This window comes from Odocoileus virginianus, chromosome 3 (genome assembly GCF_023699985.2).
Source record: "Odocoileus virginianus isolate 20LAN1187 ecotype Illinois chromosome 3, Ovbor_1.2, whole genome shotgun sequence".
NCBI lineage: Eukaryota > Metazoa > Chordata > Mammalia > Artiodactyla > Cervidae > Odocoileus > Odocoileus virginianus.
Genome location: NC_069676.1, coordinates 13392326 through 13408482, shown reverse-complemented (window position 1 = coordinate 13408482; position 16157 = coordinate 13392326). Strand labels below are relative to the sequence as shown.

At 43.9% G+C, this 16157-nt stretch overlaps 1 protein-coding gene across 9 annotated transcripts in view; it reads right to left on the bottom strand.

Moving 5' to 3' along the window:
- The window catches only part of SMARCA4 (SWI/SNF related BAF chromatin remodeling complex subunit ATPase 4), a 91287-nt gene that overhangs the window by 46054 nt on the left and 29076 nt on the right, over window positions 1-16157 (bottom strand). For all 9 annotated transcript variants that reach the window (XM_070464482.1, XM_020902413.2, XM_070464475.1 and 6 more), the window contains 5 exons: window positions 10382-10512; window positions 10015-10072; window positions 3348-3469; window positions 1757-1907; window positions 226-389 (listed from right to left, as the gene is read on the bottom strand). In XM_070464482.1, the coding sequence (XP_070320583.1) occupies window positions 226-389; window positions 1757-1907; window positions 3348-3469; window positions 10015-10072; window positions 10382-10512 (626 nt within the window). The remainder of the gene's footprint in view (window positions 1-225; window positions 390-1756; window positions 1908-3347; window positions 3470-10014; window positions 10073-10381; window positions 10513-16157) is intronic.

The window sequence follows — 16157 nt, the reverse complement described above, 5'->3', positions numbered from 1 at the left end:
AACAGGAAATGAGGGTACAGACACACAGAGGGAAGGCGAAGTAAAGACATAGGGAGAAGACACCATCTGCAAGGCCAGGAGAGAGGCCTCGGGGGAAACCAGCCCTTGTAGACACCCTGGATGCAGACTCGGGCTTCCAGGAAGGAGGGCCTGTGGTGAGGCCACCCAGGCTGTGGTCCTTCATGAGGACCACACACAGGCGTCTGAATCTGGGCGGGCACTCACGAGAGGGGCACTATGATGAGGAAGGGCCCGTTGATGCGCTTGTGCTCCATGAGGTACGTGATGAGCGCAATGGTCTGGATGGTCTTGCCCAGGCCCATCTCGTCAGCCAGGATGCCGTTCAGGTTGTTGTTGTATAGGGACACCAGCCACTCTAAGCCTTTGATCTGCAAGGACAAGCGGCCAGAGCTGAGGCCCAGGTGGGGTGTGAGAGGGTTCCCTGCGCTTCAGAGGCTCCCAAGTTCCAACCCAGCCAGGGACCACCCGCCGCCATGTTCACTCGGCATCTGGCTCTGGGTTCACTCTCTTCTATCCCACTCAGCCCCATCTCACACTCCTTTCTCTGGAATCACAGGGGTGCTGTGCTCATGTGAGACACGTATGAAACATCCTTTCCAGGCACATGTTTATACTGTTAAGTCTCTGTCACTGCCGGATACCAAGCCACACAGCCCACTGGGACCAGCCTGCCCTCAACGTGTGACCCTGGATCAGGGAGACTTGGGACGTCAGGGTAACGAGTGCACCACATGACTAAGTGCCTCAACAGCATTTCAAGATGAAGTGAAAGGTTTCCAAAGCTTGCAAAGCTTTCTGCCACAGGCAGTTAGAAGACTGTCCTCAAGGAAACTCTGGAAAGTTTCCTAATGGATTAAGTAAGTTGTGGCCATGTTCTGATTTCTGTGATTACACAGGCCTCTCTGGAAACGTCCACTGGTCACGGGATTCACCTTTGGAACCTGGTGTCAGCACATGAGAATGCTTGTGAGGAAAGACGGGCTTCAGGGGTTACCAGCACACCGAGCAGTAGACAGGGAATGTGTTCTTTGGTTGGAGGTATGCCAGCTGTCTCCTGGGAGCTTAGATGAGCTTGGGGTGAGGGGCCACAGTCACAGAAAAAGAAATTTCTATGACAAGCAGTTCCCTTCTTGGCTGCTCCAGGCCAGGCCCTGACACAGCTTTAGAGTCATCATCATGTAACCCTCACGCCTGGATTTCTGAGAAGGAAGGACTGGGTCGAGAGCTGCTAGGCTCTCCCTCCTAGCTGCCTCACATTGCACAGAGCCCCCATGGCCCCACACCCGGGTCCCACTCTGGCTCAGCCATTCCTAAACCGTGTGATTTTTTTTTCCTTATCGGAGGATAACTGCCTTACTATTTTGTGTTGGTTTTTGCTGTACAATATGAATCAGTCATAAGTATATACATATTCCCTCCCTCTTGAACCTCCTTCCCACCCCCTCATCCCACCCTTCTAGGTTATCACAGAGCACTGAGCTGAGCTCCCTCTGAACCATTTGAGAAATTGCTGTTATCCATCTGCTCCTCACTTATCCCTCAAACTCCCCATGAAACTTGGAGGATCACAGTGCCTACTGCAAAGCTGCTGGGGGAATTCAGATGCTAAAAGCCTGTCAGTGCTCCTGTTCTGCCAGGCGCAAATCAAGCACGCGGGAGAAACTGACTGATTGCACCATTTCATTTCAACCCCTTTGTCAGGACTGCCGTGTGGACTTGGCCCCATCCAACCTACCTGGTACTGCTTGAGCACACCATTGACCATAAGCGCTGACTGCTTGTCCACCCTCTCGGTAACAGCGTGGGCCACAGCGTAATAGGACTGCAGGCCACGAGCGAGGGCCTGAGACACGCCGTACTCATCATCCACATCTTGCTTGGCATTCCTGGGAGGAAAATGGAAGGGCCATATGAAGACAAACACTCTTACTTGGGACAACATGCTTCTGACACAAGCCTCTGCGGAGCAGCTTTTATGGCCTGAGCCGGAAGATGAGCCCAAGAGCAGCCACACAGTCTGAGGACAGGCAAGCCGGCAGATGCTAACCTAAGGGGCCAATACTGGACTTCTGGGTGCCAAGGGGGCACCTTCTCTGTCACACCAGGGAAGGAGAGTTACTTTCTGCTGGAGGCTTGTTGCATGGTCCACCCTCTCTACTGAGAGTTCAAGGGAAAATGTACACTTGACACTCTTGCAAACCTCAATCATTTATACACTGGAGGTTTTGTGATCCAATCTGGAATTCTTTGAAAAAGTGACATTAAACTACTTACATTTTATTAATATGACAGACACAGGTGACCCAATTTCCATCATACTGCTTTATGCTATGTTTCTGTCCTTACATCACCCTATCCATCTTGCCCAGTTAAAGCTGGGTTTTCTTAGCTTAGAGCAGTGGTCTCCAAACTTTTTGGCACCAGGGACTGGTTTCATGGAACAGTTTTTCCACAGGCCAGGGGGTGGGGTGTTTTCACCACAATTTAAGTACTTTACATATTATTGAGCACTTTATTGTTAATGTAATGCTGCTGCTGATCTGACAGACAGTACCGGTCTGTGGCCTGGAGGCTGCAGACTCTTGGCTTAGAGGGTTTTTCTAATGGATTAAAAAGATTGTACGTTAGCTCTAGTGGTTCCCCTTCATGCCTAAAGGTTATAAAATACATATCACTCTCAATCCTCTATTTAAGAGTATACGCTAACTCTGTAGTTCATGGAATTCTCCAGGCAAGATTACCAGAGTGGGTTGCCATTTTCTTTTCCAACTCTGTACTGTAAGCCACCAGGAAATCAGTATAGTAATTTTAACTGCTTTCAAGGGCAAAGGATGAAAAATAACCTAAATGACCACCGCCAGACAAAGGCCACAGTACGAGACCACGGCAGGGACACCATGTGGCTGGATGTGGAAGACAGTGAGATGCTGTGTGTACAAAGACACAGGAGCAAGGGGCAGAAGAGTGTCCCAGAAATGAAAAGGAAAAAAAAAAAGCACAGGATATGTGTGGACGACACATGCTGAGGAAACAATTTCTCCCAGGGAGGAGGGGGGAGGGCTGAGCTGGAGCACAAGCGTGGTAAATCTTTCGTGGTAAACCCCACCATCTCCTATACACAGGACAAAGCATGTGAATAGATGGAGTGTCATTGCACCCTATGAAAATCAGAGACATCTGAAGTTAAGTCCATTTGACCTATGTGGTCCAGCAATGGCTGCCAGCTGGACAGGGCTATTCAAGGAGGAGCTGGGGTTCTGATGGCTTCTGCAGGTGCCCCCATGCAGGGAGCTGGCCGAGCGGGAGTGGGTGGAGAGAACCCTTACTCAATGATGTGCCGGGCGTCCACCTCGGAGACATCGTCGCTGTCGGGGTCTGGAATCTTCTTCTTCTCCTCCACGGGCAGGGTGGGGGGCTGCGCGGGCTGTGGCTGCTCCTCCTCCTCCTCCTGCCGAGAGACAGGTCCGTGTCTCCCAGGGTCACCAGAGGGACGGCCCAGGGGCGCCCGAGGGAGAAGACCAGAAACTAGGGATGGTTTTACAACCGGCACGCCTTCTTCCCGCCCATCCCAAAACAAGTCATGCTTTTTATGTGCATCTTCTTTTAGTTGCTCAATATGTGATTTTTAGTTTTCATAGCAGAGTCCAGACACTTCTTTTTAAGGATATCTCAGGGTATTTCTGTACTTCAATTGCTGCTAGTAGATTCTATTCATACCCAGCCCTTCTTACATAATGTATGCTACTAAAACAGCTTTTCAACTATGTTGAATTTTCTAGGTATTAAACATTCATAGGCAACCTTCAATATTTACTGCTCTTGATTTACTTTCAGTTTTACTGACATGGCCCAAATGTCTAAAACATGTCAAATAAGACTGGTGGTAACAGGCACCATAGTTTACTAAGAGGTTTTCTATAAATTTGAGTCCCCTACATATGAACTTTCAAGTTGAGAACTTTCAAAGATGTGAACATGCATCCCATCAATGTCAGGTGTGAGTGACGCAGCAGCCTGCACTCCATCTCCTATTGCTGACGATCCTTCAGCTCTGCCATCTCCCACCTCCTCGCCCTCCTCCAGTCAGGAACTCTTCTTGCTTGTTCACTAGATGCCCAACCCTGAGTGTCAGCTATTGCCCTGTACTATTACACTCTTCAAGGTACCATACTGTAACGGTGAAAATGTTTTCTTTATAGTTCATGTTTATGTATTCTCTGTGTGAAAAGTATTATAAACCTGTTACAATACGGTACTATATAGGCAAACTGTGTTTAGTTGGCTACCTACACAAACTATTGGACTTAGGAGCGCACTCTTGAAATGGAACTCATTTGTATGTAGGGCACTTACTATTTAAGTATTATGTTTCATTAAAAGGATATTTCAACATTAACTTAGATAATAAAGGGGATTCTGTAGGACATATTGATAAAATACACACAAATGCATTTCTTAGCATTAAACTATCCTTGTATTCCTGTTTAAATCACACAAAATATGTGTGTACAAGGGAACTGCTATTAAACTTTAAAAAAAAAGTATCTGTTAATTAACCTGTTAAATTATTCCAATCAAACTCCAATGAAATTTCCCTTGGAGAAAAGCAAAATAATTTTATAGATTACTGGGAATAACGAACACGTGATGATAGTACAAACACTTTGGCCTCCAAAAATCATAACTGTAAGACTTTCCAAGTTGATACTACCATGTCAGGAATTAAAATAGGAATGGGAAGCCTGGCTAATTCCAATTAAAGGGGATTAGCAAATTTCACCTTAAAAGTGACATGAAAGCTGGACAAAAGTAGCACCAGGAACCATTCCAGAGAACTGGAGTCTGAGAGGCACTAATGTTTAAAACAACTGCCGAGCTTTGAGTAAGTAGAGGGCGGGAGTTTGTAGAGATCTTACTTGTGGGTGTGTTCACCTCTCCCGTCCTGGCATGTAAGCTCTGGCAGGGTGGGCAGGCCATGAGGCCGGTGGGAGACTCGGGTGTTTTACAGCGGTGGGCAATGCCCGGGCCAGCAGCAGCCAGTGGAGGTGAGGACCTCAGTCACGGGTAGGGCGAGCAGATTACTGGCTGAGGGCTCTGCACATGTGCAGAGGAAATGAGACTAGGCCCAGAGGAAAGTAAAAGCCAGGGTAGGCTTGAAAATGACCCAGACCCGGAACAGGCTCTTCTACATACACAGATCTACTGGCAGGAGACACAATCTTTACTGGCTCAAGGTGTTAGAGTTGACTGCTAAGTTATGAAGAAATACAACCCATTCCTAGAGAGCCAGGATTAAAAATGAAAATGAGAAAAAAACAAAGCAAAACAATAAACCGAGCAGACACCACAGACAGCACATCCCCTGGGGAAACATTCCACAGATTCAGCCTAGATAATTTACTAAACAAATAAAACACCAAAATGGAACCCACAAGGGTGGAAGTCAGAACCCAGAGTGGCTAAAATAGTCTTCCACTAAACATTCACTGGGCTTCCCTGGTGGCTCAGCGGTAAAGAACCCGCCTACAATGTAGGAGACACAGGTTCAGTCCCTGGGCTGGGAAGATCCCCTGGAGAAGGAAACAGCAACTCACTCCAGTATTTTTGCCTGGGAAATCCATGCAGAGAGGAGCCTGGCAGGCCTCCGTTTATGGGGTCACAAAAGAGTCAGACGTGACTTACCGACTAAACAACAATAAACATTCACTATAAGATAAGCGAAAAAAAAAAAAAATTAAAAAAAAAAAGATAAGCAAAAAGGAAGAGAGTGTGATGTGAACATGATTTACTCAACTTGTTAAAAGACATCCATGAAAAATTTATAGGTAACACTAAACAGTGATAGAGTAACTGTTTCAAACTTAACATCAAAAACAAGTCAATGATATCTGCTCTGGATACGTCTATTCAACATTTTATTGGAGGATTTAGCCAGTGCAACAAGGCACGAAAAAGAGATTAAAAATTAAGGCACACAGACTGACACAATCTTGTTTGTGAAAACCCTAAGGAATCAAACAAACAAAAAAACCTTACTGAAATTACCAATATGAGTTTAGCAAGTTCCCAGAACATAAAATTTTTTTGCATGTTATTTCCACAGAAAAGCTACAAAACATTCAAAAATTAAGAAAACAATTCTATTCATAGGAGCGTAAAAGGGATAAAATAATTAAAAAATAAATTTAACAACAAAAAAGCAAAAACTGTACTCTCAAAACTACAAAACAATACTAGGAGAAATTAAAGATTATCAAAATAAATAAAGAAACAGCTCATGTTCATGGATTGGAAGACTCAGTATTATTAAACGTGATTCTCCCAAAACTGATCTAGACTCAACACAATCCCCCCAGAAAATTCCAGCAAGCCTTTCTGTAGTAATTGATGAGCTGATCCTAATGTGTACATGGGGATGTGAAGGCTCTGGAATAGTCAATACAGCAAAAAAGTTGGACTAACACTACCTGATTTTAAAACTTATTATAAGCTACAATAATCAAGATAGTGTGGCAATGACACAAAAATAAACATAATCAGATCAAAAGAAAAACACTGAGTCAGAAATAAACCCTTATTCTTATGGTCAACTAATTTCCCACAGAACTGCCAAAGCTATTCAATAGGGAAAAACAGCCTATCATCAAATGGTGGCTGGGTAAGGTGGATATCCATATACAAAGGAACCCTTAGACCTTCATATCACACAGAAATCAACTCAACTATGACCCTAAATGTAAGAGCTTAAATACAAAACTTCCAAAAGAAAACATAAGAGAAAAACCTTCATGACTTCAAACAGTTCTCAGTATACCACCAAATGCACAATTCATAAAAGAAAAAAATCAATAAAAAGATTCCATCAAAATGAAACATTTTTACATTTCAAGACAACATTGAGGGGAAAAAAGGCAAACAGACTGGGAGAAGATATCTGCAAGTTATATATCTGATTAAGGACAGGTATCAAGAACATATGAAGAATTCCTACAACTCGATGATGAAATAAGAAAAAACCCAATTAAAAATCGGCAAAATATTTCAATAGATTTTCACCAAAGAAGATATCTGAATGGTGCATAAACGTTTGAAAAGATGCTCAACAATACTACTTACTAAGAAAACGCAAAGTAAAACCAGAGATATCATTACATACCCACTAGGATGCCTACAATGTAAAGAACAGATAATACAAAGTGTTGATAAGGACATGGAGAAACTGGGGACCTGTAAAAAAGGTACAATCACTTCAGGCAATGGTTTGCTAATTGCTTAAAAAGTTAAACACAAACTTACCATATGACCCAGCAATGCCATTCCTAAGTATTTACCCAAGAGAAATGAAAATGGAAAACACACAAATGCCCACAACTTGGTGAACTGATAAACAAAATGTGGTATATCCATGCAAAGGAACACAACTCAGGAATAAAAAAATTTTTTAAAGATCTTAACTTTTATTAATGGCTTCTCCACATTATGTCTTTTTAATATTTTTTTAAATTGAGGTATAAATTAGAGTAAAATGCCCACATCTTATAAAAAATTTTGATAGCTGATTTGTTAAGTTTGGAAATATGCATATAAGGGTTAAATCTACACCCTCAAAGCAGAGAATATCTTTTCTTTTCCATTATTCTTTATTACAGGGTATTAAATACAGCTCTCTGTGTGTGGGACCTTGTTGCTCACCCATTCTATAAATAACAGTGTGCATCTGCGTGTCCCATCCTCCCAATCCTTCCTCCCCCCTTGACCCACGGCAGCCCCAAGTCTGTTTTCTATGTCTGTTTCTACTGTGTAGATAAGTTCATTCACATCAAATTTTGGTTTTAATGTATAAATGGTATCATGTAGTATTTGTCATTCTCTGACTTACTTTGCCTAGTATGATAATCTTTAGGTCCATCCATGTTGCTGCAAATGGTATTATTTCATTCTTCCTTATGACTAATACTTCATTGTGTATATGTATCTTTAACATCTTCTTTAACCATTCCCCTCTCAATGGGCATTCAGGCTGTTTCCATATCTTGGCTATTTGTAAATAATGCTGCTATAAGCATAGAGGTGCATGTATCTTTTTGAATTACAGTTTTATCTGAATATATGCCCAGGAGTAGGATTTCTGATCATATGGCAACTATTTTTAGTTTTTTGAAGAACCTTCATAATGTTCTCCATAGTGACTATACCACCTTACATTTCCACCAGTACTGCAAATATTTTCTTCACACTTTCTCCAGCATTTGTTATTTGTAGGCTTTTTAATGATGGCCATTCTGACCAGTGTGAAGTGGTATCTTATTGTAGTTTTGGTTTGCATTTCTCTAATAATTAGCAATGTAAAACAAACTTTTGACAGACAGACAACATAGGTGAAACTTAAAAACATGCCACATAAAAGCAGCCAGACAAAAGATACTACATGTTGTATAATTCCATTTATGTGAAACTCTGGAAAAGGCAAATCTACAGAGCAGAGCAGACCAGTGATTTCCTGGGGCTGGAGGAAGTAGCAAGAACAAACTATATAAATCAGTGAGATGAAGCTTTTAGGGGTGATAAAAACATTCTAAAGTTGGTGCAGTGTGATGACTATGCAATTCTGTAACTTAGCTAAAATCACTGAAGAGTAATCTTATTATGAGTACATTTTACAGTATGCAAATTATATCTCCAAAAAGTTGTTTAAAAAAATTACAATGAAACATTAGTCTAAAAATCAATAAAATTTTTAAAGGAATTTTAAATACTACCTCAACTATATATCTATGCCTTAATATTTAAAAATAAATAAAACAAAATAACGAGAAAGAAATAAATTCTTAAAAAAGAAACTAGTGGATATAAAACCCCCAAAATACCACAGGTCGGTGGGGAAGGGGTGAACCAACAGTATACCCATTGTCTTAACACTACTTTGCTGTTGTTTACTTGGTAAGCCATGCCCTACTCTTTGCAACCCATGGACTGTAGTCTGCCAGGCTCCTCTGTCTGTGGGATTTAATACTAGAAGTAGGGGGGAAAGGGACTCCATCTGAAGTCCTACACAAAATAAATTCCAGGTGACCTGAAGAGGTAAGAAGGAGGGGAGTGAAGACAGGACAAATCAAAAGAAAGATATAAAGACCAAGCTGAGTTCAGGCTGAGGTAAACACATAAAGAACACTTTATGTATGTAATTTCAGCTAAAATACACAACTGAACTGAAATGGGCAAGTGAAGCAAATCATTCAAAGGAGAAATCTAAGTGGTCAGTAACACCTGAAAAAATGTTTGACCTTAATAAGCAAAGATATGCCTGTTAAAATTCTCTCTGTATAACCTCATGGAGGGGGCGAAAGCTTTTTAAAAGCCTTGTAAGCCACCCTCACCCCAGTTGATGGGGGAGTGCAAGGGGTACCCTTCTTGGGGGTAACCATGCAGAAGGAACCCTCCCTACAGACAATGCATCCTTGGGCTTCCTCCGGGTCACCCTTCCCAAGGAGGCTGGCCAGGACAGACAGAGGGATAAGACTCTCATCTGAGCTTTGACAACCAGGGAAACTCTAAAAATCACCTCACAGGGCGTAATTCAACGACTTAAAAAATACGCACAATAAATACAATTATGTATGAAGTTTTCAAAGAACAGATGATGAGGGGCAAACATAGCATGCTCACAATCACATGCTCACAACTTCATACTGGCATTTTTTGGAGGGTAGTTGCTGGGTGCCCGGCATACGGCCAGTATGACTGAGGACATATGAGTGAGGACATCTATATTTTACTTAATGAAGTTAGAGTAGAAACAGAAATGCGTAACGAGAGGCTACCATATTAAACAATGTGGCTCTCAAAAACCAACTTTCAGCCTCGGCTGCCCCCTGCCCATCTCTTACCCCACTCGATGCCTGGCCTGAGTGGAAGAGGAGCTTAGCATCCACTGTGGCAGAGGTCACACCACAGAGTCCCGAGGGCCTGGATGGCCAGGAAACGCACTCTTACCTCCTCCTCTTCTTCTGAGCCACTCTCTTCACTATCAGATCTTGGAGCTACTTCATACCTGGGGAGGGAAAAAAAATCAGTGTTGTAATATAAATCTCCCCAGGAAATTTGCCTAGAGGTATAGACTTCAAGTTTCCAATGCAGGGGGCACGAGTTCAATCCCTGGTGGGGGAACTAAAATCCCATATGTCATGCTGCATGGATTAAAAAAAAAACAACTCCCCAGAACCAGCACAATTCACCTTCTTTAGCAAATTGGCCTGTTCCCAATGCAACCAGGATCACTCCTGGCAGCCAGCTCCTGTGGAACGAGGCTGGCCTTCAACCCAGGATACTGGCTGTCACTGGTCTGCGAGACCCCACTCACCCCGGGTTCATCTCCAGCCAGGCCTCCAGCTGCCCGGCTTTGGGTGCATCTGTGCCTGTGAGGATCTTCCCACTCTCCACATGGATCACTTTCACCGGCAGGTCACTCATTTGGCTGGTCTCGTCTAGAGGCTGAAAGAAAGTTACATGCGGGATGTGAGGTTCTGCAGAGTCCATACCCTGGGCATCCATCCATGCACCAGGGCCATCTGGAAATTGCCCCCCACCCATCCCAAATCCAGCCCAGAAAAATGGTACACAAGCTGGGTTAACTGAATGTTAATAACTCAGTAAAAATATATGTAACCAATTGATTACAGCTGTGTTTCGGAAATAACTGATATAAATAATTTTAATTTTCAAATAGGTATTGGGTTGGCCAACTCAATAACATAATCATACAGTCCAAGATTCAAGAGGATGGAGTGTGGACTCTCCACATCCCTACCCCTGAACTCAACAGTTTCTCTCTTCACAGGTGCCCACCCCTATCAGTTTCCAGTGTGGCCTCCTAGATCAATTCCACACAGAACAAACAAGGTCTTCTGTATTCATTCCTTTTTGACCCAAGTGACTACACTATTCCCATTCTTCTGGCCCTTGATCACTTCCATTCACACTGGATTTGCAGACTGCATCATCCTGGCAAGACCTTCAGGATGAGAATGAAGGTGGAAACCTTTGTCTGCACTCACTAGGAACTTAATACCTCCCAAACCTCCCTGCAGGCTGTGCTCACCACCTACAATGACCCTACAATAGTAGAGACTATTGTTGCTATTTAGTTGCTCAGTCATGTCCAATTCATGCAACCCCATGGACTGTAAACCTGCCTAACCGCCACCCCACAAACAAGCTCTGCAGGCTGCCTCAGTCCGTGACTGTCACCCCTGAATCTTTCCTGGGAGCAATCAGTGTGCTGACGGTGGGACTTCTCCACCCCAAGAATCCTGACTCAACTGCCCTGGGGTCCTCACCCCAGGCCTCTCTAATTTTCAAGTTCCCCAGGTGACAATGATGTCCAGCCACGGCTGTGGACCACTGGGCGAGAACAAAGACCAAGACCACCAGTAGCCACCATGGAGCAGTGCTTCCTGTCACTATAACAGGTGAGCAGCTGCAGTGGCTAGCCTCCAGAGTTCCCTGAAGCACAGCTTCCTGCCATACAAATGCCCCAAATGGCCTCGGGAAGGCTTTGTGCTGTGGTCAAATGCCAGCCCACATCTCTTCTCAAAAAATTCACTATTTCAAATAAAACCCTGTGGAGTAAGTATCAATACATCATGTGAGTTAATCACTATAGTCATTCATTTCTGGGAATCAGGCCAAGAGGCAAAAGTGTGCCAGCTACTATGGGCTGTGTTGTGTCCCCTCTGGAACTCAAAAGCTCAAGCCCCAACTCTCCAATGTGACTGTGTTTAGAGACAGGGCCCTGTGGGAGTGGGGGGTGGGGTAATCCAGATTAAGGTCATAAGGTCATAATTAGGTCATAAAGGTGGGGCCCTCATGATGGGATTAGTGATTGTAGAAGAAACCCCAGAGTCTGCTCTCTCTCCAGCCAAAAGGCAGGAGGCTACAACCAGGAAGAGAGTCCTCACCAGGAACCAACCTTGCTGAAACTTGAGCTTGAATTTCCAGCTTCCATAACCATAAAAACACGTACTTCTGATGTTTAAGCCATACCAGCTAAGAGAGCATCAAAAGGTAATGTACAAGGAGGCTCATTCCCACAATGTGCGTGTAGAAAAGGAAGCAGACGGGGGGAGAGCTACCGACAAGGGAGGAGGCACACAGCGGTCCATCAGAGCTGCTTGGCGCAGGATGTCTGCTCTATCTATGGATGGGAAGCGACTTAAACAGCTATCAATCTGAACAATGAACGAGATTCTAAGTATGTCAATACAAAAAAATAAGAGGAGAACTAATGGCTTGATAGGGAAAGTGGTCTAAGATACTCTGCCAAGCAGAAGTCTTGCTATGTGTAGACTAACCCAAATGGTCCCCAAACAAAACAAAGAGAATGCAAGCATGAAGATTCTGGGAAAGGTGGAGAGAGAGATGTCAACCAGAAATCAACATGCATGCTCATGAGAGAACAAGCACCACGGGGGCTTCTACTTCTCATGTCGTCACTACATTCACATTTCACGTTACCATTTCTTCACCACAGAGAAGTACTGCATTTATGATTCAAAGCAAGCAAGCAATAGCCACATCTCTAATATGGTGACATTAAAAAGAGTCAGGTGGGACTTCCCTGGCCGTCCAGTGGTTAAGAATCTGCACTTCCAATGCAAAGGGTGTGGGTTCAATTCCTGGTCGGGTAACTAAGATCCCACATGCCTCTTGGCCAAAAGCCAAAACATATAACAGAAGTACTGTAACAAATTTAATAAACACTTCAAAAATGATCCACATTAAAAAGAATAAATAAATCTCACAAGTAAATAAATAAAAAGGGTATGGTGAGGGTAATAAATAGAGTGAAGCTGGAAAAACTAAGATACAGCACCAGGCAGAGGGGGAAAGAAAACCTCCAGGAGGCTTGTGTACGGAAGATATCCCAGAGCAAACACACCCATGATTACTCAAGGCTTCCCTCTGGGAACAGGTTTGGAGGAGGGATTAAGGGAGAGGATAAAGGACACACCTTGAATGTGTACATCTCACATCTTTCTTTCACATGAGTGTGTCGGGCGAGAATGGCTGCCTTCAGGAGGCAGAGAGGAATGTTCTGGAAGAGATGGATGTGTGGGGATAGTAGCCCCTCTCTAGGGGGCCTCTTGGCATGGTTCTGACTTTGGGACCAGGCTAATAATTCACATAATAAATAAATAAGGAGTAAATGAGGAGTCAAGTGGCCCAGTAGTAAAGAATCCCCCTGCCAATGCAGGAGGCATAAGAGACACAGTTGTTCAATCCCTGGGTCGGGAAGATCTCCTGGAGGAGAAAATGGCAACCCACTCCAATATTCTTGCCTGGGAAATGCCATGGACAGAGAAGCCCGGTGGGCTACATACAGTCCATAGGGTTGCAAAGAGTCAGACACAACTGCGGAACTGAGCATACACGCACACGAACGAATAAAACCAACAAGGATTGGGGGGAACCTCGCAACTGGGAGGACCAAGGGGAGGACTAACCTTCTGAACAAAGGATCTGAAGCACATACTCACAAAATAATCATAATTTATTTACTTGGGTGTGCCAGGTCTTGGTTGTGGCATGTGCGGTCTAGTTCCCTGACCAGGGATCAAACTCAGGCCCCCGGCATTGAGAACACGGAATCTTAGCCACGGGAAGTCCCTGGAGCATATATTTTAATTTGAAAACAAACATTGACCGGCGTTAGCCACTCTGAATGTACTTCCTGCGCCTTCTAGGACTGTGCGAATAAGGGATTATATTGTGGCAGACAGGAGTCGGTTTGGAGCTACTGTAACATGGGCAGGGAGGAGAGAAAGAAGCCAGGGTATCGGATCAGAATTGGAGGTATCAGTGCAACTGCAACATTTTTAATTCATAAAACTAGTTAATATATGTAACTAGCAAAGTGGATGTGCATGCATATACACATCTATTTCCTAGTTCTGTCCGCTGAGAGGGCCCCACAAGAATGAAACCTCAGTAGCAATGAGTACACGTAGATCATGGTTTCCAAATATTCTTTTCTGATGAAAGGAGTCAGGGCCCCTTGGAGAAATGGCTGAGTTCAGGAGGGAAAGCAGATGAGCCTGGGGCCGTTCTGGTGTGTGAGGAAGTCAGAACGCCCTCAGAGAACAATGCAGCAGAGGGACACAGGAGGTAAGGCGAAGGGGTTCCCACTGGCCCAAACTGGAACAGTCTTGAGCATCAAAATATATAATGATAGTGCAAGATGAAACAAAGTAAATCCATTAGACTAAATAAGAATCCATGAGTCAGTACCAGGGGTTGGCAAACTATGGCCCATGAGCCAAATAAAAGAGAACGGAAGGCTACATCCATCAGCAGAGGAATGGATAAAGAAAATGTGGTGCAGGACTTCCCTTGTGGTCTGGTGGCTAAGAATCCACTTGCCAATGCAGGACACACAGGTTCGGTCCCCAGTCCAGAAAGATACCACATGTCATGGGGCAACTACGCCTGTGCACCTCAACTACTAAGCCCCTGCTCTAGAGCCCGTGCTCTGCAACAAAAGAAGCCGCTGCAGTGAGACGCCTGGGCACTGCAACTGGAGAGTAGGCCCTGCTCGCCAAAACCAGAGGAAGCCCCAATACATCAAGTGAGAGCCAATGCAGCCAAAAATAAAATAAAATTTTAAAAAAGACAGACAACAACATGTATTGATAAAGGTGTGGAGAAACCGGAACCCTTACAATAACACATTACTGATATGGGGAAAAAAAAGATGTAGTACATACATATAACAGAGTACTATGCAGCCATAAAAAGGAATGAAATTGTGCCATTTACATAGACATGGACGGACAAAGAGATTGTCATACAAAGTGATTTAAGTCAGAAAGAAAAATCCTGCATATTAATGCATATATGTGGAATTTAGAAAAATGGTACTAATGAAATTTATTTGCAAAGTAGAAATAGTGACACAGATGTAGACAACAAATGTATAGATACCGATGAGGGAAGAGAGGATTTGGGATGGATTAGGGGACTGAGATTGACACATATATACTACTATGTATAAAATGGACTTCCCAGGTGGTAAAGAACCTGCCTGCCAATGCAGGAGATGTAAGAGACATGGGTTTGATACCAGGGTCAGGAAGATCCTCTGGAAAAGGAAATGGCAACCACTCCAGTATTCTTGCCTGGAGAATCCCATGAACAGAGGAGTTTGGTGGGCTACAGTCCACATGGTCGCCAAGAGTCAGACATGACTGAAGTGACTTAGCACAGCACACATGTATAAAACAGATAACTAATGAGAACCTGCTGTAACACAGGGAACTCTACTAAATGCTCTGAGCTGACCTAAATGGGATACAGCAGAAACTAACACAACATTGTTAAGCAACACTCCAATTTTTTTAAAAAAAAAGGAAAATTTCCCCTTCTTGCAGAAAGCCAACTAATAAATACAGAAGGAATACTGACTGGAGAAATCACCATCTTGCAACTGTTATGGCAAAAACTGATGCAGGCAAACGCAGTGGATGCTGAAACAGTGGATGGAGGTTTGAGGCATTATAGTATCTTCACATAGTCTTGAGTATCTCCCCAGAAGGTACTTCCAATCACTATAGCTGGAGACGCCTAAGCTGACACCAAGGGATCAAGGTCAACACCACCAGTGAGGGAAGAAATCTACGCCACACACTCCTCATGTGATGCACGGAGAAGGACCCTGCATCACTCCAGGGTTTCCTGCTGCTGTGAAGGACACCGGAGGCTCAACTGTGAGACCGTGCAAGGGCTGTGGATCAGATGACTGTACTGCGTCAGTGTCCATCTCCTGGTTTTGACTGCTGCACGCTTATGGAAAAGAACAGCTTTGTTTTTGGGATGTACACAGAAACACACAGAGGAGCAGAGTGCCATCGTGCTGGCATCTGACTCTCAAATGGCTCATTAAAATGAATATGAACAGTGGGAATGTGGGCGATGAACACACAAGGGTTCTCTGGAGTGTTCTTACACCCCTCCTGGGAGTCTAAAATTTTAAAGAAAGAACTGAGAAATAAATAACAGCCCGTGAACAGAAAAAGCCCCAGAAGGAAACACACCCACGAGTGAACGATGTGCTCTCTGCGGAGTGGGGGCGAGGAAGAGTG